The 22354-nt window shown below is 49.3% G+C and overlaps 1 protein-coding gene across 3 annotated transcripts in view; it reads right to left on the reverse strand.

Annotated features, from left to right (window-relative positions):
• Positions 1-22354, reverse strand: part of ATP2B4 (ATPase plasma membrane Ca2+ transporting 4) — a 95666-nt gene that overhangs the window by 10058 nt on the left and 63254 nt on the right. For all 3 annotated transcript variants that reach the window (XM_077772130.1, XM_077772132.1, XM_077772131.1), the window contains exons 9-20: positions 19751-19965; positions 19175-19417; positions 18379-18620; positions 14678-14909; positions 13588-13767; positions 12574-12661; positions 11012-11118; positions 7390-7581; positions 6728-6941; positions 5961-6172; positions 4852-4959; positions 2813-2989 (exon numbers count right to left, since the gene is read on the reverse strand). In XM_077772130.1, the coding sequence (XP_077628256.1) occupies positions 2813-2989; positions 4852-4959; positions 5961-6172; positions 6728-6941; positions 7390-7581; positions 11012-11118; positions 12574-12661; positions 13588-13767; positions 14678-14909; positions 18379-18620; positions 19175-19417; positions 19751-19965 (2210 nt within the window). The remainder of the gene's footprint in view (positions 1-2812; positions 2990-4851; positions 4960-5960; positions 6173-6727; positions 6942-7389; positions 7582-11011; positions 11119-12573; positions 12662-13587; positions 13768-14677; positions 14910-18378; positions 18621-19174; positions 19418-19750; positions 19966-22354) is intronic.

The following is a 22354-nucleotide window of genomic DNA, read 5'->3' on the forward strand; positions in this document are numbered from 1 at the left end:
AAGTATAGATTACTGAATTTTGAGGCTCAGGGACCTCTAAACCAATTAAATCGACTACGCATCTTTGCAGGTTTTGCAGGAATCTAACTCCTGTGTTTCAAGCAAAAACAGGGGCATGAAACAGCCCACTCACGGGTGGCCAGGGTAGAGAGACTCCCGGGCTATGACTGCTAGGCTCACCTGCTTCTGGGTTTCTTTTCTGGGACACCCTCTCCTGGGGCTCAAACGGACAGAGCCCCTGAGAAGAGAGCGGAGGAATCCGGTGGCCAGGCTCTTTAGCGAGAATGTCACACCAGAGATCCTTAAATGTCTGACAAATGTCTGACGATAACTCGGTAGCTAGGTCCAGGGAGGGGGAGGAGGAAGACTTGCTGGTCGGTGGTGGTTAGTGGCTCCGAGTCTAACCCCCTCAAGTGGCCTCTGGTTTTCCTTGCGCTACTTCTCAGAGACAGAGGTAATTCATGCCCTTTGGTTTCCAACAACGGTCTTGGTTGGGGGCCTGGAGCAGACCTACCATCCTTACCCCTGACCCCTACGTGACAGGGAACGAATCAAAAAGAATTCCTTTATCCGTCAGGATCTGACTGGATCATCTCAAAAATACCCACAGGCTTAATACCAAGGGCTGATTCCATTCATCTGGCTTCATTTCCCCAAGTGGGAAGGTGGGTCAGCAGATTCCTGGTGAGTCAGACTGTTGTTCTTATTTATAAAGCTTCCCGAGAAGCCGTGAAATGTTTAGGGCTAGTTTCTGGATTCAGACCGAAGTCTGACCTAAACTACCATCCCTTCATCACATTATATGGTGTTTAGTTCCAGGGGACCGAGGAGCCCGATCCTGCGGCAGGAAAGGGTTTGCATGTGGGGAGGATACGGCTAAGGTGAAGACACCTTCCTCAGTGCCTGTTAGTGTTACAAGGTCCCGACCTCCACAGTGAAAGTGGATCTCAGGGTTACCTTCCCAAGAGTCTAGCCCTTAAGTTTCCCCAGCTTCTGCTCTCTAGTGCTTTTGGGTCTCCCTAAACTAAAGGGACCAGGAAGGGACAATAGCTGGGGAACACCTGTCACCCCCCCCAAGTGTTCCGATGAGAATGACAGCAAGGATCAAAAATCGGATGGTGGGGGGTTTTGCTAGAACCCTGCTGAGGCCAACTGGCTGGTGCCAGGAGAGAGCTTCCAGCGTCTGTGATTCAGGTGAGCACAGTCAGCCTCATTTGCTTATGGGGTCAGGTGCACACCGCAATGGTGGTGGTGGTGGGGGGGGTCTGGTCATGGTGGCATCTTCAAGGGCTGCCTTTGCTGCCTAGGCTTTCATGCCGTTCTGGCCCAGCTGCCTCAGGCCCCCGCAGGGGAAGGTAGTTTCCTAAAAGCTACGCAGGCAGTGAAACCGAACCGAGAGGTATAGAGTTGAGGGGATGGAAATCAGTAGTGGAAAGGGAAGGAAGATCCACGAATCTCAGCCCCCTGGGACAGAAGACTGGCAAGGGGCCAGGAGACGCTGGAACGAGGGAATCCTGGCTAAGAAAAAAAAAATCACATAGGAGGAGGCAGTGACCCTGAAGGGGAGAAAAGCAGACAGGTTATTTTGAAAGGAGCAGACCTGAAGGAAAGCACCGGGCCTTCGAGACAGCAGCCAAAGGTAGCCTGGAGGGAGGGGTGGTTTTGGCAGGTCCCGTGGGAATTTCCCTCTCTGGGAGGAGGAGTCCCCATGTGTCCCTAACTAGCCCTTCCTCCCCTTCCTTCCCATCTCCAGCTTTGTCTTTCCTGTGGGAGACAAGTTCCCAGCAGTCTTCAGTTGCGAAGATTCGTTTGATGTCTCTTCCCTTCGCGCTAAGGAGGTGGGCTTGACTAGGGAACTTTCTAAACCATCTGCAAGGCTAATTTTAGAGACTGAACTTGTTTCTGGGCTCTCCAGCCAACCAGCAGAGAGGACCAGGCCTGCTGCCTGGGGATGGGAAACCTCAGGACTAGTGCAACAGAGGCATGTGGAGCGAGGATGGGGCGAGCCACAGGATGGCCCGCCTAGACCAGCCCGCCTGCCCACCCGGAAGAAGGTGGTTACAGCTGCTGCGTGGAGAGCGAGGGACAAAAAGTTCCTGTAAGGCTTCACAGGCGGGGGGCTTAACGCAGCACCGACGCCATTTTACACATTTCGAGAAGTGAACAGGTTTGAGGGAATTATAGCTTCTTCCTTTTTGGGAAGCAAGGCTGAATCCTGCAAAAGATACTTAGGCACTGAAAGACTGTTGTCAGGTACATGCACGGAGGCATCAGATTCCCCATGGTAGCCTTAAAGTTTGAGCGGGGAAGATATAAGAGGGCACGTTTCTTTTACAAAGATCCCTCTGGAAGACGCTGCATTGCCCTAACAGCAGCTCGAGGGTGGACGTGCAGCGTCTGCTGGCGGTGCTGACTGAGAGACACCGTCTCACTGCTTCCTCCTGAAGGGCAGGGAAAGACTCTGAACGTCTCCCACCTCGAGGTGAGGTCTGGTGTTCGCACAAGACCTTACTTGGGAGGCTTGGCGGCCCAATGGAGGGTGGCAAAGTGGGCTTTAGAGCCAACCCGAAGCTAAAGGACTATGCTACCAGTTGGTGTCCCTGTGACTCTGCTCCTGGCTCCCGTTGTAGGAGCCTGTATAGAAACTGCCGCCCATCTTCCCTGAAGCGAGGGGGCCCGGGCCGCCCCACAGCAGTGAGCCTTAGGGAGGGAAGAGATGTCGGCCCTCAAGAACAGCCGCTGCCCTCCCAACGCCTCCCAGCCCGGAGAGATTTCTTCTCCCAGAGGGAGGACAGGCCACTATTAAGAGTACCTGAGTCTGGATACGGTTCAGGCCCCGGAACCAGAGGATCTGGCCTCGGCGCAGCTCCATCTCTGCGTGGTCAATCTCATCCAGCCCCTCTGCATCCTTGGTGATCTCCTCTTTCGTGGTGCCATGCCCAGCCTCCTTCAGGAACTTCAGGGATTGCGTGGGTATCGAGGAGATGATCTGAGAACAGGTGCGGCAAAAGGGGAGACACCAGCATCAGGGCGAGAGAGCTGTCACGATCGGGCCCTTGGGTAGGTCAGTCTTCGCCCTATCACCCATGGTGGGGGGCCAGGCAAGCACTCTTCAGGGCCTACCAACTGGCAGACCACCAGGAAGGCCTTCTGTATTTGCGGACATACAAAGGAGAACGTACGTTCTAGTACCTGACCAGCCAGCCGCCTGGTTAGTTATATAGTTCATGCTCCTTCTGTCTCAGTTCTTCCTTTCCATTTTGCCATGTATCTTTTAAGGGAAGTAGAACTGCAATGCATGGTACATAGTAGGAAGGCATAGAGACCAGGGTCTGGGGACAGGATGGTCACACTGCATGTGTACGGGCAAAGGGAAGAAACGAATGTGGGAAGGGAATGCCCCTCTACCAGTTAGCCACGGGCAAAGTAATTCCTGTGTCATGACACGGGGATGAAAGGCTACTAGAGGTTTCCTTGGTCTTGGGGTGAGGGAGTGGGCTGGACAGGCCAGGGAAGGAGGGACACAGGAGTATTATGAGAAGACATGGGGCAGTGGGTCGGGCCTGCAATTCAAGGGAAACCACGCGGGAAGCTCAATCACTTCCCCACAGACAGACGAGGGGCAGACAGGGCTCGCAAGAGGCAGGGACTGTATGAGCGTTCTGACGTGGAGTCAAGTATTTTGAAATAGGAAGAATGTCCGAGTGCACCTTGTGGATGACTGGAAGGAGCTCTGGGATACAGAAGGGAGGCCATTATCTGACACCAAGGCCACGTGGCCGCACGTGAGATTAGACGCAGACGGGAGTTTCAGACAGTCAGTGAAACAAGCGAGCTTCACCCAGGTATAAAAGGGACCCCCTGATAAATAAACACCAACAGACAGACAGGATGGAGGGACTCATGTTAGAAACTGGGACAGCAATTAATTAGGGAGGCTTCTCAGCGATACGAGCAGGTTTATGGGGGAAGGCCTGCGGTCCCAGGGAAGGATCTCTGGGGCCACTTAGAGCAAAGCCACTATCCAGACGGCCAGGTGCCAGTCAGGAGACTGGAGGTCTGCAAAGCAGAGCTGAGTCCGGATCAGAGCTGAGGATGACAGGGACGTACAAAGTGGTGTGAGGGAAGGAACAAAACTCAACCAACCAGATGTGATAATATTATTATGATATTAATAGCTCACTTTTCCTGTGTACTTACAGGGTACTGGACACTGTTCTAGATCATGACTCATTGGCTGATTAACGACGATTAACAGTGATCCTGTTATCTTAAGTTGAGGAAGCTGATGCACAGAGTGGGTAAGGCACTTGCTCGAAGTGATTCCGTTTGTAGAAAGGAGATGTAGGATTCAAACCTGGGTAGCTAGTACCAGAGTCTGTGCCCTGAATGAACTGTGTGATCTATTGTTTCTCTAGAGGCCTTGTGAGTCTGGATTTATCTTAGGTGAGAGTCAGGCACTCAGCCCAGCAGCTCGTGGCCAGGCTATGGCTTCATTAAAGACTTCTGCTTGGTAAACAATTCTGCTTCTAAGACCCTCATTATTTTTTCTTTTTAGCAAAATCCCGTTGAAAATTTCCACTCCCATCTCAGAGAAGCGAAAGGGTGTGCCCGCCTCTAGGCACGGTTAGAGAAGGGACCTAAAGCCCCTGAAGGGGTGGGCACTGATCGGTCCCCTCTGGGATCATGCAAGATGGGAAGGCCTTGAAAACTGCGGGGAGGGAGGGGAGGGAAGGAGAAGGGGAACGGAAGATCTGGGAGTCCCCGCAGTGCGAGTTCCTTCTCCTCTAGAGGAGGGGGGAGTTGGGTGGCTGGCTGTGTGGACCACGTGGTGAGCCTCTCAGCACTCACCTGGCCCCACAGCAGTTCTCCGATGCCGATGAAGAGACACCAAAACCACTGAGACAGGGTGAGCTTCGTACAGCTGAAGGGTTTGCCCCCGAATTCCACAATGAGAATCTAGAAGCGAGAAAGAGGCAGCCTTCCGTCAGGTTGATGAGTAACAGGTCATCCAGCCAAGGCCATCAGAGCCACAGCGACCCTTGCCCCGCGATCCCTGTGGTGCAAGCCCTGATCTGCTTGTTGGAGGAGAAAGTGGGAATCCAGATGGGGAGAAGGAAAGAGAGACACAGTCTTTATAGAGACTCTGATGAGGAGACAGATATTTTTACTGTGAATACTATTAAGGGAAGAGCTGATGGATCCCGGGGGGTGGGAGTGGGGGGCTGAAGGCTTCTTGTGACCAAAGCCAGTGGGTGACAAAGAGAAGGCAAAGTGAGAGAAGAGGAATCAAGGAGGGAGGCAAATAAGGGAGATGCTTGCTGCGGGAGGGGCAGGAGCCCTTTGTCCTGGGGTGAGCGCACAGTCCCCTGCATCTGCAGATGTTTTAGCGTACCTCTGACTAGGGCAAAAAGGACGGAACCCAGTCCTTTTACCACCAGGGCAGCCATGCCCTTGACCCCAGTTCTACGAGAGGAGCCCAAGTCAGGCTTATTGTCAACTGCATGTGTACCGTGTACCACTTCTCTTTCTCTGTGAATCGTGCAGCATTTTCTACTGCAGGTCCCTCATGAACAAAAGGGGCAGGGACAAGGAGAGACCCCATACAGCGTGTATTTGTATGTTGCTGGCAGGAGGCACAGAAAGGACCTCAGAGAGTGGCCCCGTCTTTAGTCGCTATGTGAAATTTCTTTGTTTTGGGAAGACAAGGAAAGGATCCCACAAGCCTTACTTTATTGGCCACCAACATGTTGCTTCGCACCGGGGCACCTGACCCAGCAGGCTCCAGTTCCAGAGCAATGTGCAAATGGGAGCCAACTGGGAATCTGAGAGTATTCAGTCTACAGCCCGAGTCCCCATTGTTCCCTCACTTCTTCTCCTGCATACTTGGGGAATCCCGCCCCCAGCTCCCGGCCTTTGCCCTCCCGGACCTCCTACCCCAACGCCAGCTCGAGTCCCACCTGGCTGATGAACGTGCCCAAGACCACAGAGCAGAAGATGAGGTTGCGGTAGATGCCCGCAAAGACATTCCTTTCTCCATGGATCTTGCGGGAGTTAATTTCGTTGAAGAGCTGCATCAGCACAAAGGTGTTGAAAATAATGGTGTAGTGCTGGCTGGGTGGGGAATGTAGAGGCGCCTTCCTCCCACTATCAATGTCAAAGAATTTCTCACCTAGTGGGGAAAAAGGAAGCATGAGCAGCTTAAGCATGGTGTCAGTGAGGGCCCAGGTTGAGTCAGAATGTGTTGGCATGGCCAAACTGGTTGCCTATGGCTGATGTCCATCCTAACAGGTTAGTATCTGAGCTACGCTAGTTACCAAGTACATTAAGTGTTAGCTCTGGTCTCAACACATCTGACCCTCTTTCTCAGTTTGCTCCATTGATGTTGACTTCTTGTAGTGCAGCATGGTGGTAAAAGTGTGTCCCAGGGTCAGCAGACACAGGTTTGATCTCAGTGCCATTATTTATTCATTACATGACCTGAGCTCCAGTTTTACAATCTGTCAAAACAAAAAAGGCTATAGAAAGCCACCCTTGTGAAATTCTCAAGAGGAGGGCATCAAATAGCATAAAGTGCCAAGCAGTGGGAGAAGTGGACACGTCCAGTAAGTGAAGTCATGTGCTCAGTTTGCCCCGATGCTACCTTCTTTCCCCAGACCATCCTCTGCCCCCGTCTCCATGTAGCACCCCGGCCGCTCGCCCCACCCCATCCCTGCCCTGGGCTCACCGGCAAAGACAAGGAAAAAGATGACAGTGAGCTGATAGACCGCGTGGCCCAAGATGTTCTTCATCATAGTACGCGAGATCAGAGGCTTATTTCGGCCATAGGGGCGACGCTTCAACAGAGACTCTGTAGGAGGCTCCGTGGCCAGGGCCAGTGACGCAAAGGTGTCCATGATTAGGTTAACCCACAACATCTGCACGGCTTTCAGTGGGGAATCCTGGTGGGAAGAAGAACCAGTCCTTTTAGCTCTACTTGGAAACCACCCCCTGCCTTACTCATCGGCCTCACCTTTGCCCCTGCAATGGCCTCGCTGCCACTATCCACCTCAACTTTGGATCTGGCCATTGATTAGCTGAGGGACCTTGAGAAAGTTACTTAACCTCTTTGAGCCTTGGGTTCCTCACCTGTAAAATGGGGAGAATACCCATTCTGCAAGGTTGTTTTTGAAGCAGAGAGAGAACACGTGAGTACCCATCATGGCGGCTGACATGTATGCGCTAATTAATGGTAGATAACTTAGCATCCTTCCACGTGGGCAGGTGGAGACTTGGCAGAGCCACCTCCTGCCCCAACACCACCGGGGAGACTCTAATCCTTAATCCTTAGTAGACAGCACGCTGCCTCACCCCTCCCATCTCGGCCCACCCTGCACCCCGCTCCTGCACCTGAGTGATACAGGCTCCAGTGAAGGCCACAATCACGGCCACCACATTGACGGTGAGCTGGAACTGCAGAAACTTGGAGATACTGTCGTAAACGTTCCGCCCCCACATCACCGCCTTCACAATGCTGGTGAAGTTGTCGTCTGTTAGGATGATGTCTGATGCCTCCTTTGCCACATCCGTGCCTGCGATACCCTGCGGAAGAAGGAGGAGAACAGTGAGGAGCTGGATAAAGCAGAGCTTTTCTACGTTCTGGACCAGGACTACAGCTCCTGACCTCCAAGAAGCTTCCGGACCAGGCCTGAACGCCAGAGGGCGCACTCGCCTTGCAAATGCTAATAACCAAGCCGGCGTATTTTGAGTTCTCTCCTCCAAAAAAGATCAAGGGGAAATGTGTCGTTGTCAATTCACAGAAAACAGGGCTGGGGCCTGATGCCACCGTGTTAGTCCTGAACCCGGGCTGGAAATGACAGTTATCTTTGATATTCCTTTCTCCCTTCCCTCCTACTCCCCCGCCTTAGACATGAAGGATGGATAGAGAACATCTCCTATCTATTCTACCACCAAATTCTTACATTTCTTTCTTTCTTTAAAGATTTTATTTTTAGGTCATCTCTACCCCCAACGTGGGGCTCGAACTCACAACCTTGAGATCAAGAGTCGCAAGCTCTACTGAGTGAGCCAGGCAGGTGCCCCTAAATCCTTGTATTTCTTTTGCTGCTGCTGCTGCTGCTGCTAGTGTCTCACTCAAACCTTGTCCCCCTCACACCTCTAAGTCACCTTACGTTTTTTTTCCCAGGAGGAGTAGTCTGGCAGCACAGTTCAAATGTCCTATTCTTGTTCAAAATCCTGTTCCTGGGGAGCCACTAAAGGTTTCTGAAGAGACATAATCAATGATGGTTGAAAGCTGTGCTTTTAGAAACAGTACCTTTTCTAGACCGATAGTCAAAGCCCTCAATGGGCGAACTCGGATGGATTCATTTTCCAGCCTACTCCTATCTGATCTTTCTGCTCAAAACCCACTGGTATATTCACAATTCCTTGAATCTCTCATTCACTTCCAGAGTGTAGACTTCTACTTACATCATTTCCCTAAACTGGAACATCCTCCTTCCTCATCTATTTATTTTTTTATTTATTAAAAAATTTTTTTTAAACATTTTATTTATTTCTGAGAGAGAAAGCATGAGAAGGGGAGGGTCAGTGAGAGAGGAAGACACAGAATCTGAAACAGGCTCCAGGCTCCGAGCTGCCAGCACAGAGCCCGACGAGGGGCTCGAACCCACAAACCGTGAGATCATGACCTGAGCCGAAGTCGGATGCCCAACCGACTGAGCCACCCAGGCGCCCCCCTTCCTTGTCTATTTAAATCCTATCGATCGTTCATAGTCCTTGTGGTTAAGCCCTACTTGCTTTGCAAAACCATCTCTAACACCACCAGCCCCATACTTCTACCCCAAGTCTTGCAGATCCCACAATCCACAGAGTAGTGTATTCATTCATTTGGCTTCTAGTAGTAGATGATTCGTTCTCTTTACCCTGTAATAATATATTCCCTTTCAGACTGCAATAAACAGATAGCTGTTATAGACTGTATCATTCCGTGTCCCCCATCAAAAGGTTCTCTGATACATCCACACAATGCCATATTATGAGCTGTAAAAAGAAAGTAGAGGAAAAAAAGGAAGGAGGAGTATATATACTTACTACTATGGAATAATCTCCCAGTTACATGAATTGAAAAAGCGAAGAGTATGGTATGGATATAAATAAGGAGAGATAGTTGTATAGATAAATACCACTTAGCTAAGAGGATGAGATGCACATATATTACACGTTTGATTATATTTTAAAGGAGCAAACAGAAGGATACTCCAAACACAAAAGAAATAAGTTACTTAGGGTTAAGAGGGGAGGCAACGGGGTGGAGGTAAACAGAAGTTGGATTTCTTGGAATAGACCTTGTTTTGTATATTCGACTTTAGAACTATAGAACTACTTTCTGTGAATCTAAAACAAAATGAAGTTTAAGAAGCAATTTCTAAAATGCAAAGGAACATGATATAAATGAGCTGATATAACCAGTTGGTAACACAACTATACGAAGGAAAAATGTTCCAAATGACTGTTTGAAAGACATAGAACCTAGTAGGATATAGCTCCAGGATAGAAAAAGAACTGTAAGAAAAATCTTGAACTGTTTGTAGTAGAGTAATTGTATTATTATTGCTAGTTTGAGACTATTACCTATATTTTAGGGTAAAGCAAGTTATGATTATGTTAATGACATTGGGAATTGGAATTTTCAGCTTAAGAGATATAAATATGAAATCAAGAAGTGAGGGGTGCCTGGGTGGCTCAGTCGGTTAAGCGTCTGACTTCGGCTCAGGTCGTGATCTCGTGGTTCGTGGGTTCCAGCCCCGCGTCAGGCTCTGTGTAGACGGCTAGCTCAGAGCCTGGAGCCTGTTTCATATTCTGTATCTCCCTTTCTCTCTGACCCTCCCCTGCTCACACTGTCTCTCTCTCTCTCTCAGAAATAAATAAAACATTAAAAACATTAAAAAAAATAAAAATTAAAATCAAGGAAGTGAAATAGAATTAGTAACAGAGTTCTGTAATTCTAAATTTGCATTGGAAATACTGATATGGATTCATGAAGTATTTTACTTTAAAACAAAGAAACACAAAAAAGAGACATAAGAGATCTATTTCCTAGCTTTGCCCACTGAAAAGATCTAGAAACAATGATTTACTCAGTAGTAAGGAACACCCTGACATTTAGACTGTGTTCTCTAAATACCATTTCTCACTAAAAAGCAGGACTCTTTTGAGAAATGGATGATTCCAGGTAGGACGAGAAATATGCATGATGATTTTGGAACATTTTATCATTTGAACTCACAAACTGAGATGATGACCTGAGCCGAAATCAGACACTCACCCGACTGAGCCACCCACGAGCCCCTTTCTGGTTGCTTTTGAAGAGAGCACGCCAAACACAGATTACTTCTTGAATATCCTTCTACCGCTCAAAAATCACCAATAGCGCAACACATATGGGAGGCTTATAATCATAAGCTCCTGAAGTGTGAGAATGACATTTGCAATCCGGGGGCTTCTACATTTGCTGGAATATCAGAATGAACCAGTGTGCCTGCTAGCGAAAGCCAAACATTTCTGGGACCCACCCAGATGCTACTGAATCAAGACATCCAACTGTGGAAGCTTGGAATACGTGATTTTAAATAGACTTTCCCAGTGATCCTGATGCTCTCGGCCTCACGAGGGTAAAGCAAAATGATGGACAGTGCTGGCGACAGAATACGTGCTTCATATACGAAACGCATGCAGTGTGCCCAGGTGGGCAACAGCACCATGTTCGGGGCAGGTTTCAGTTGGTTTTGCTTTCCTGCATGATGATGCATCATGGTTTCCCTGCCAGTGTCGCCTACTCTTCATACTTGATGGCTCTCCCATTACACACACTCTTACTGGCCAGGCCAGTAGGAGAAACAGAGTTAGAAGAAAGTGCACAATGTGGGACGTGGAGCCACAGGGAGACTGTCCTGGCTTCCTGATGGAGACAGCGGCCTGCAGGCAGAGGACAGCGTGCTGAGCTGCTTACCATGGCGAAGCCAACATCTGCTTTCTTCAGAGCCGGCCCATCATTCGTGCCATCACCAGTGACAGCCACCACCTGTCGTTGTTCCCCAATAGTGCTGTCAATGATGCCTGGGAAAAACAGACAAGCCCCAGTGAGTCGACAGGTGCTAGCTCAGCCCTCTGTTCCCCAACGAAGGTGCTTCTTGGGTTTTCCTCCCTGGTCCCTCACTCGATAGCAGATTGAAAGTGTAACCATCCTTCTGAGCCCCGACAGATCCGTCAGCTCCTGAGAAGCTGCTACTGGTGTGCCCTGCTCTGTGCAGGCATCTGGGGTAAGGAAGGGCTAGAGGAACACCTTGTCCAGCCTTCACCATGGCAGCAGGCCTAAAAACACAGGCGAGTTATAAACAGAAGTCCAGCTATTCGCTGAAAGCAATCCCAGGAAGGGGTGAAGAGCAGGGGAGGTGGGCTGATTGGGCGTTGGGCAGCCACTCTGGCAACCAGAGCGGACAGTGCACTCCTGCCCCCTGGTGGTTGGAGGAGAGCAGTGGCTCAGCCTCCAGGGCCAGGAGGCCTAGCACTTTGAAGAGGGAGAAGGGTCTGGTAGCAGCCAGGCCCAAGCCACAGGCATTACAGACTCAGAGGGCTGGAGAGGATCCAGAAGATCCAGAGAAGGAAACTGAAACCCACAGAAGGGAAAGGCCTTGCGGGGTCCCAAAGCCAGCTGGGGAGGCCCAGCCTATCGTTCTGTTTCATCTCAGCCAAGGAGGACCACATACTCCCTGAGCACGAAGAGGAAGAAGAACAACTTGAGGGGAAGAGTTAAAGCAGAAAATGATACTTCCCAGGATGCTGGCTTCTTCCAGCCAAGGAGAGGACAGGAGAAAGATCAGGGGGTCAGACCTGGACACCAGCATGCACACACAGGCACAGTCTACATGCCCATATGTGATACCTGGGTGCCCTCTCTCTGGCATCCAGGCTGGTGCCAGAGTGTGTGTGTGTGTGTGTGTGTGTGTGTGTGTGCGCGCGCGCGCGCGCGTGTCTGTGTGTACCATCTCCCTTTCTACTTTGTTCTTTCCTTCTTCTCTGTGCTGAGGTTCTACAGCACCATCCTAGGGCTGTGAATTATTTCCGAGGTGGCACTTTGACCTATGAGTCTGTCTTCATCAGGTAGCCTGTCTGCGGCCCTAAGGCAGCTGGTATTTGGGGGAGAAGACACCAACTGATTTGACGACAGAGACCTAGGGGTTGATCTGTACCACCTCCATTTATCAGCTGGCCCATATGGGTAAGTTACTCGTCTTCTCAGCCTTGAACTTCCTTACCTGCAAAACGGGAATCATTTAACCTGCCCTGGTTGGCAAATAAGATATGATGTTTAAAAACAACTTTGTTGCATGTGTGGACTATAGATTTTGCTAAATTGTCTGTTCCTCTCCCCCTGCCCCCCAACCCATGAGCTGGATCTCCTGGGAACTCTCTATTCAGGACAGGAGAGTTGCTTTGGCCAATAGTTCTTGTCTGCCCCCGCCCCAGCCTGCCGTCTTCTGCCCCAGGTACCTGGTCAGGAGGCGAGCTCACCTTTTACCAGTGTGTGCTTGTCAGTGGGGGATGATCGTGCCAAGACTCGAAGCTTAGGCCAGATCTTGTCCAGCTTCTCTTGCTCCACCTGCCAACCGCAGACCACACCAGGTCAGTCAAGCCCAGAACCATCAGCCAGAAGGAGCTCACTTCTCCCCACGCTCTGAGATTCTGGGGGAACTGGCATTCCATGGCCCGGAGCGGCTGTTTCCATGGCCTCCAGGGGAGATGAAACATCCAGCTGAGTCTCCTAGGGCAGGTTCACCGATGGTGAACATCCAGGCCCCGTGTGTTTTCGTTTTCCTCCCAGTTCCCTACTGGGGAGCCAATCCCGTTTCTTGGAGCCTTGACAAGAGGTGGGCCGGGGTGGGCTGTAGGCTCCAGTGGCTAAAGTGCTCTTGGGTCTTAGGTTTGCTTTCTAAGTAGACCAGGAATCTCTGGTCTGCTTCACACCCAGACCACATCCTCTTACAAACCTGTGCCACCGTTAGTCACAGGGTGGTGACACAGGGGGGTGAGGTGGAGAGAAATCAGCACGAAAGCACTCCTTGAGTGAAAAAAAATAGGGAAGATGTGAAAAGTTAGCAATGCTGTCTCAAAAGGTAGCTTATGAAGGAAGATAACGAGGAGAAAGAAAATTCCCCATTCTACCCCGAGTAGCTTTGGTAGAAGGAACATCTTGCTGTGAATAGATTTCAGTTTAAAAACCATCCCCTTGGCTCCCTCTCTCTCTGACACTCCCCTGCTCACGCTGTCTCTCTCTCTCCTAGAAATAAATAAAACATTAAAAAAAAAAAAACCCATCCCCTTGGGGGTACAACGCCTCACAACTCCCCACTTGCTATTTGGGATGTTGCCCGTTTCATGAAACCATTTAATAAAGCCGATTAGATCTTCCAAAAAAACCCCAAAACCAAACACAAACAAACACACAACAACAACAAAACCCAGCTGCTCTCTGACATGTGGCCCAGATGCGCCACACGAGGGCCGGCCTCCTCGCCCGTGACTCACCTCGCCTTTCTCGTTGCGGATGAGTCGGTTGAACTCTTTGCCTTCTAAGCACAAGAAGTCATCCCCAGGTGTAAGAATGCCACATTTGGTGGCGATGGCCCGGGCTGTGTTGATGTTGTCACCGGTCACCATTCTGACAGTGATGCCAGCTCGTTTGCATTTGGCGATAGCTTCTGGTACCTAGGGAGGTGGGGTGGCAAGGCCTGCTAGGCTGTCCCCGTTCAGGGTCCCTTCACTGTGCCCAGGAGACAGGTACCCCAGGAGCAGGGCCATGGGGCGCTGGCTACATCAGTCGTTTTTATATTGTTCGGTGCCCCCTCACTTTCTGTCCTACCCATAGTATGACATTTGAATTTGCCTTATTGTAACTTGAGTTGAAGTAGAAATTTGCTTCAGGAGCTGAGTGTGAAAGCTTACTCTCCCTAAAATCTAGACTCCTTAGCAGGGTGTATATACAACCCTTTGAGATTTGGCCACTGTCTTCCTTCCTAACAGAAATTTCTGCCATTCTCCACCCCCCTGGCCCATACTCCAACCATATCAATTCTTTGGAGTATGCTTCCAAATGCATGCTACCCTCTCATGCCTGTGGGCCTTGATAACTAACAGTCCATCTGTCTGAATTTCTTACAAGCAGAGACTTTTTCCAATGCCTTAGCATCTAGAATAGTGTCCAGCTACCCTAGGAGGGCTCAACAGGAATGTGTTGATTCAAAGATGGCGGCCAGAGGAGAGCTTGGTGTCCCAGTTAACTCAGCCTCCTGGCTGTTCTAGGTACCAAATCATAAGCTCAATAAAACCTATGTTGCTCACCCCCCAAACAGCATTAACCATCACAATGGCACCTTCTATCAGCTCAGCACTCTATAGCAGTTTTGTGAAGCCAGAAGCATGGGAACACCTATCCCTGTAAGTGAGAAGTTGTTAGGCAACTTGCCTGGGGTCACAGCTATAAATGGACCGAGTACTCTAGTTCCTGTAACTCTTGGGTGGCTTCCCATTAGAGCATGCTCAGACTGCACATGGCCTGGGGGCTGTTGGAAGACTTCCATTCATGTTTTCTTACCCTTTTGCCAAGCCAAAGCCTCACCTCTGGGCGCACGGGGTCCTCAATGCCCACCACTGCGACGCAGGTCAGTTCGGTGAGGATCTCATTCTCATTGTCCCATGGGGGTTCTCCGTCATTGAAATCCCGGTAAGCTATGCAGAGAGTTCGGAGGCCCTCCGAGGCCATGGGCTCGATGACAGTGCGCACCATCTCATCTCGGTCCTTGTTCTTGAACGGCACTGCTTCCCCTTTCTTGTCCAGGATTCGATTACACCTGGGGAGGCACACACGGTCAGGAAGCAGCACTCCCTTCTCACCCAATAAGTCTCTATAGTCACTTGCAGACATTCTGCCAACTCTGCATGACTTCTAAAGACACTGTTCCAAGGCCTGAAATCTCTCTCCATCCTCCAGCTGAGTCCCTTTTTCCAAGGTAGGTTGGTGTGTAGGTGGAGAAGGTGCAGGTAAGCACAAGGTGTGGCTCTCCCCTATCATCTGTCCCTACCCATATGTGAAGGTGACGCCAAGAGTCATTTGTGGATCACTTGCTCTTCTGAACTTCTCAAAGGTGAAGAGACATGTTTAATTCCTATGATCTAGAATGGCACTCAATGCATAGGGCGTGTTCCACAGGAATGTGCTTATCGAAAGAAAGTGGCTGATTAGCAGCCAAATAGAGGCACTGGTGAATTCAGCTACTGGCCTTATACCTACCGCTAACCTTAAAGGACCTGTGAATAGCCTAGCCACTTTGATTAAATCATGTAGCTTTCTATAATCAGAATTGAGCACAAGAAGGAAAACAAAACACAGAACTACCAATTCTAGTACTTGCTGTGTGCCAGGCATTTTATGTGCAGGCCTACCTCGTTTCACTGCACTTTGTACATACTGTTTTTTGTTTTTTTTGTTTTACAGACTGAAGGTTTGTAGCCACCCTGCATCAAGCCAAGTCTGTCGGCACCAATTTGCTCACTTCCTGTCTCTTGAGTTACATTTTGGTAAGTTTCACAATATTTTAAACTTTTTCATTATGATTATGTTTGCTATGGTAGATCTGTGATCAGTGAGCTTTGATGTTACTATTGTAATTGTTTTGGGACACCAAGACTCGCACGCATATAAGACAGCAAATATAATCGATAATGTTGTGTGTGTTCTGACCCCTCCACTGCCCAGCTCTTTCTTTCCCCTTCTCTCTTTCTCTCCCCAGGCCTCCCTATCCCCTGAGAGACAACAATACTGAAATTAGGCCATTAATAACTGTACAGTGGCCTGTAAGTGCTCAAGTGAAAGGAAGACGCGCACGTCTCTCACTTTAAATCAAAAGCTAGAAATGATTAAGCTTGGAGAGGAAGGCATGTTGAAAGCCGAGAGAGGCTGAAGGGTAGGCCTCTAGTGTCAAATAGCCAAGCTGTGAATCCAAAAGAAAGTTCTTAGAGGAAATGAAAAGTGCTGTTTCCGTGAAACCCAAATGGTAAGAAAGTGAAACAGCCTTATAGCTTATATGGGGCAAGTTCCAACGGTCTGGATAGAAGATGAAACCGGCCACAACAGTCCCCTAACCAAAGCCCAATCCAGAGCAAGGCCCTAACACTCTTAAATTTTATGAAGATAGCAGAGGCTGGGTCACGAGGTTTAAGGAAAGCAGAGATCCCTCTAATATAAACTTGGAAGGCAAGTGCTGATGTAGAAGCTGCAGCGAGTTATCCAGAAGGTCTAGCTCCTATCATTAAGGAAGGTGGCTAAGCAATAGATTTTCAATGTAGATGAAACAGCCTCATACTGTAAGAAGATGCCATCCAGAACTTTCATAGCCAGATAGAAGTCAGTGCCTGGGTTTCAAAGTTTCAAAGGAGAGGCTGACTTTCTCATTAGGGGCTAATGCAGCTGGTGACTTTAAATGGAAGCCAATGCTCATTTACCATTCTGAAAATCCCAAGGCCCTTAAGAATTATGCTAAATCTACTCTGTCTGTGCTCTATAAACAGAACAACAATGCTCGGATGGCAGCACATCTGCTTATAACATGGCTTTCTGAATATTTTAAGCCCACTGTTGAGAGCTGTGGCTCAGAGAAAGATTCCTTTCAAAATGTGACTGCTCATTGACAGTACACCTGGTCACCTGAGAGCTCTGATGGAGATGTCCAGAGAGATTAATGTTGTTTTCGGGGCTGCTAACATAACATCCATTCCGCAGCCCATGAGTCAAGGAGTAATTTCAACTTTCAAGACTTATTATTTAAGAAACGCATTTTGTAAGGCTATCGATAGAGAGTCCTCTGATGGATCTGGGCAAAGTAAATTGAAACCTCCTTCCAAATGCCATTAAGAACATTCATGATTTATGGGAAGCGGCCAGAATATCAACATGAAAAGCAGTTTGAAAGAAGTTGATTCCAACCCTCCTGGATGACTTGGACCCTCCTGGTTCAAGACTGCAGAGGAGGAACTCATTGCAGATGTGGTGGAAATAGCACGAGACGTGGAATTAGCAGTGGAGCCTGAAGGCAAGACTGAATGGCTGTGATCTCAGGATCAAACACAAACAGAGGAGGAGTGGGTTCTAGCAGATGAGCAAAGAGAGTAGTTTCTTGAGATGGAATCTACTCTTAAAGAAGATGCTGTCAAGATCGTCGACGGACAATAAAGGATTCAGAATAGTACATAAACTTAGTTGATAAAGCAATGGCAGGGTTTGAGGGGAAATAACTCTAATTTTGAACGAAGTTTGTCTATGGGTAAAATGCTATCAAATAGCATCTCGTGCTATAGAGAAACTGTAAATGAAAAGAGTCAATCTTTTTCACAGTCTTATTTTAAGAAACTGCCACAGCCACCCCAACCTTCAGTGCCCACCGCCCTGGTCAGTCAGCAGCCATCAACATTGATGCAAGACTCTCCACCAGCAAAAAGATTATGATCACTAGGCGCGCCTGGGTGGCTCAGTCAGTTAAGCATCCGACTCTTGATTTTGGCTCAGGTCACAATCTCACGGTTCATGGGATCGAGCCCTGTGCCAGGCTCTGCAGAGAGCCTGCTTGGGACTCTTTCTCTCCCGCTCTCTCTGCCCCTCCCCAACTCATGCACACACACACTCTCTCTCTGTCAAAATTAATCAATGAGCATGAAAAAAAAAAAGATTATGATCACTAAAGCTCAGATGATGGTTAGCATTTTTTAGCAATAAAGTATTTATAAAGTATGTTATTTTTTTTTAACCCTTAGTAGATTACAGTCTAGTATGAGCTGTATATCCTGGGGAACAAAATGATTCATTTGCCCCACCATACTGTGGTGATCTAGATCCGAACTCACTATGTCTTTGGTAGGCCAAAGTACACTGAACCATTTAATCATAGGAACCCCATGGGTATTAGTCTGTTTTCAGGTTAGCAAATGAAAGCTTGGATCACTGAGGCCTGAATCCCACCTGGGTTATCTTAGCTGTATCACCTTGAGCAAGTTACTTGACATCTCTGGACCTCTGTTTTCTCATCTGTAGAACAGGGATACTAACAGTATCTACTGCACTGAGTTGTGAAGATTAAACAGAACAGGCCACCTAAGGCACTTGAGAACTGCTTGGCCTGAAGAAGTGCTCAGATATGAGTCCTGATGTCACTACTTGCAAGGGGGGCTCATGTATCATTCGGATGGGATCAGCATGGCGCAGGTGGCCCAGACCTTCCTGGGGGGAGGATTTCAAAGGGAAGGAGAAGCGGGGGAAGGGGTGCTCACTTGCGCAGGATGATCTCCGAGGCGCCCTTGCTGTACATGCGGTAGCCACCATTGGGTTTCTCGACAACCGTGCTCATTGATTTGCGCACGGAGTTGAAGGTGTACACCTTGTAGAGCTTCTCCTCGGGCACTTCATTGCGCACCGCGTGGTAATCCTGCTTCAGGTCTGTGACAAAACCCAGCAGAGCACACTCGGTCTTGTTGCCCACCTGGCGTGGCAGACCTCCCTCCTTCTCTGGAGGCTGAGAGAAAAATCATATGTGACATTGAGTTATGTGCCTCAACTAGAGAGCGAGCTGAGGAAGGAAATGACAGAACTTCCACGTGTATACCGGGAGCCCGGGAGGGAGACAGCAATTGTTTTTTCCCCAGGTGTAAGCAGGCAGTGGGCAGTGGCGCCCCTCGCCCCTGGGACATCCAGGGCTTAGGGATATTTTAGTTTACCCCAGGGGGTGGTGCCAGTGTCTCACCCTGTGTGGGTCTCATTCTAACACCCTCTCTGAGATTCTGGAAAATATGTACTTTGTGCTACCAGAATGAGGTCTCTCCTAGAGATATTGCCATCATATGGTGATTGGTGGGCGTTTCTTAGCCATAGATTTCTACCTGCCTCCCCACCGCCAGTCTCCTCCCATGGATCATTCCCTAGTCACGTCAGACATGATCAGTGAGAAGGAAGAACTGTGATGTGGGATGGCCATCCAAGGAGAATAAACAAGAGAAAATCTCTCTGTCCAGAGATTACTGGTCCCCTCCAGCCACCCATTCTAAGTGTCCAGGCAAAGGAAGAGCTTACCAGAATCTTGGAGGTATAGGCACTGTTGATAGAAATGCCATTGACAATAAGGTCCAGGACCTTCGGCAGGAGGGCATCAGGGCTTGGGATCTGATGGTAATGGGTGTCTCCAATATAAGCCTGTACCACGGTCATGCGGTTCATGGTCAACGTGCCTGTCTTATCAGAGCAAATGGCTGTGGCGTTGCCCATCGTCTCGCAAGCATCCAGGTGCCGTACCAGGTTATTGTCTTTCATCATTTTCTACAAAGGAGATGAGAACAGACTTAAGAGGGAATCAATATAGGTCAAAGGCCATGTTTTAGCCAGCACGTAACCCCCTCTCATCCTCTCATTGGTACAGAAATGCAGGACACCACTTTTGCGAATCTTCTTCAGATTCTACTGGCTTCCCTAAACACTGATGCAGCTGATCGAGAGGGTCTTCCACTTCCGAGCAGCGCCAGTGGCTTCCGGCCTTGTGAGGCACCACTGGGGGTCTGTGGAGATGGCCCAGCCTTTCCCCCAATACTACGTGGCACCCTCCCTTCCCGACTGTGTCCTAAAAGCAGAGAGCCAATATCGTTCTGGTCTCACCTTCACAGAGTAGGCCAGGGAAATGGTGACAGCCAGCGGCAGCCCCTCGGGCACAGCCACCACGAGCACGGTGATCCCAATGATGAAGAACTTGACAAAGTACTGGATGTAGATGGGGGTGCACTCGGGTAGCCATGCTCTTCGGTGGACCACGAAGTTGTCAATCACAAAGTACAGGATCAGGATGAGAACGGTGATGGCAGACATGATGAGGCCTGTCCAGGAGACAAGTCACCTGAACCCAGGCTCCACGGCGTTCCCAGAGCCCCGGCAAGGGGTGGGCTGGCATAAGTTATGGCCTTTGCTACCAATGTTTAAAACCACTATCTCTAGGGAGTCGTATCCAAATCCCCTATCCATTCTCTGTTGCTTATACGTTACTGTGCAGGCGGGGAAAGATGCTGCTCCATCTTCCACAGACACAGGCTCTAGTCTCAGCGCTGCACTAACTTGACCCGTGGCTTTGGGCTGGGCTTTGTCCCTGTCTGGGCCTGTTTCCTCATTCATAAGCAAGGAGTTGATCTAGTTTTCTAAAACAGCATTTTATTGGGGATGCCTGGGTGGCTCAGTCAGTTGAGCATTCGGCTCTTGATTTTGGCTCAGGTCATGATCTCAGGGTCATGGGATCAAGCCCCATGTGGGGCTCTATGCTGAGTGCAGAGCCTGCTTAGGATTCTTTCCCTCTTTCTCTGCCTCTCCCCTGTGCATGCGTGTGCGCTTTCTCTCTCTCTCTCTCTCTCTCTCAAATACAAAACAAAACAAACCCTCCAAAACAAAAAAACCCCCAGCATTTTATGATTCTATCTCAGACCTACCCTCTTCCCACCATTCATAATGTGGTGACTGTTACCTACCCATTTCCTTGCAGTTTATCAATTAAGTAAGGCTTCTCCCCTATCAGTTCACAACTTGTTCACAGTGATGTCCTTAAGGTCACCTACATGGCTAACCTTTAAAACAGTGCTTCCTGACCTTTCTCCTGACATGGCATAGATAGAAGATGACAATAATTTATAGGTTTATAATAAGCAAATACTTCTATAGTGCCTACTATAGGCCAGATAAACACTACACATATACTGACCCATTTAATCCTCACAAAACCCCTGTGAAATAAGTTACTGTTATCTTCCCTTTTCAGGGGGAAATCAAGGCACCGAGATATTTTTTTTAGAAGATCAAAACACAATTATGATTTCTAAATTTTTAAAATGTTGTTGATTTATTTATTTACTTCATGATAAGTATACTCTTTAATCCCCATCACCCATTTCACCCATCCTCTCGTCACCCTCCCCACAGAGAGTTTTCTGGAAGGGCACACTGGCTGGGGGACCAACTATTCTGGCTGGCCCGAGACCGTGCAGTTCCCTGGGATGTAGGACTTTCAGAGCTAAAATTAAGGCAGTCCCAGCCAACGGGGTTGATGGGTTCTCCCACACACTGATGTCAATGGAAGAATCTTGTCAAGGTCAGAAAGCAACTGGCCTTGGGCTCCAACTGGCCTGGGTGGTCTGGCTGCTCTGCGGGCTGAGGGGATCACTATCTGGGCACCCTGTACCTTGCTGTGGCAAAAGAGCTTTGCTTCAAACCACCGTCTAGTTCAGCTCTTTGCTTTTCCTGAGGGCCTAATGATTCTAGAGAATCAGAGCAAGGCTTGAGGTGATTATACCAATAAAAGCATATTCTTTTGAGTTTTGCTTCAGCAAGGTCAGGGATGATGGGCCCTGGATGCCTAGAGTCCAAAATTTAAGGAAGTCCTCCCTCCCAGGGTGGTACAAAGTACGACACTTGCCTCGCCCGAGTCCTAGCTTGATAAGTAAATTCCAGCAAGAGAGGAACCCAGTCGCTGGCCACCGGGTAGCTCGTACTCCCCAAAGAGCAGGGCAGGGATGTGGAGGGCAACAGAAGGGGTGAGATGGGGTCTGTGTAATGTTTCACACCTGTGTGCCAGGCTCAGGAACGTCATTCCACGCCTGCAATTCATCTCATCCGTGTATAGTTTATATGCAAGAGATGTCGCAGCAGCCAAACGCAGCTGGAGACTAGAACTGAAAGGATTGGGAGAGACTAAGGCTGCCCAGCAGAACCCCGTGAGGCCTTAGCCACTCTCGGTGTGCGCCGTCCAGTGAGGTAGCCACGGCCTGAGTGTGGATGCTGACCAGCTGAAGTAAGGCTGATGGGACCGAGGAACTGAATGTTTACCTGTACCTGATTTTCATCAATTTAAGTGGGAACAACCACACATGGTTAGTAGCTACGGTAGCGGCCTGCGTAGCTTCTTGCTACTCAGTGCGTGGCTAGCCCATTGGTGGCACTGGCATCACTTGGGGGCCTGGTAGAAATGCAGACTCTCAGGCCCAGCCCCAGCCCTCCTGAATCAGAATCTGCGCTTGAACAAGATTCTGGGTGAACTGTCCACACAGCATGTACTGGTCTAGACTCTGATTGTGGTAAAGAGAGGGGTGGGGACAGAAGATAATTAAATGGTGGCACAAGACCATACCTTGAGGGCTCTGTCCACTGAAGAAGCAATATTCCTTTTGTTTCCTCCTCCAACCGCAGCCCCCCCCCCCCCCCACACAAAGGGGGGGGGGGAATGTG

The sequence above is a fragment of the Crocuta crocuta genome, unplaced genomic scaffold (assembly GCF_008692635.1).
Source record: "Crocuta crocuta isolate KB4526 unplaced genomic scaffold, BGI_CrCroc_1.0 scaffold318, whole genome shotgun sequence".
Lineage (NCBI taxonomy): Eukaryota > Metazoa > Chordata > Mammalia > Carnivora > Hyaenidae > Crocuta > Crocuta crocuta.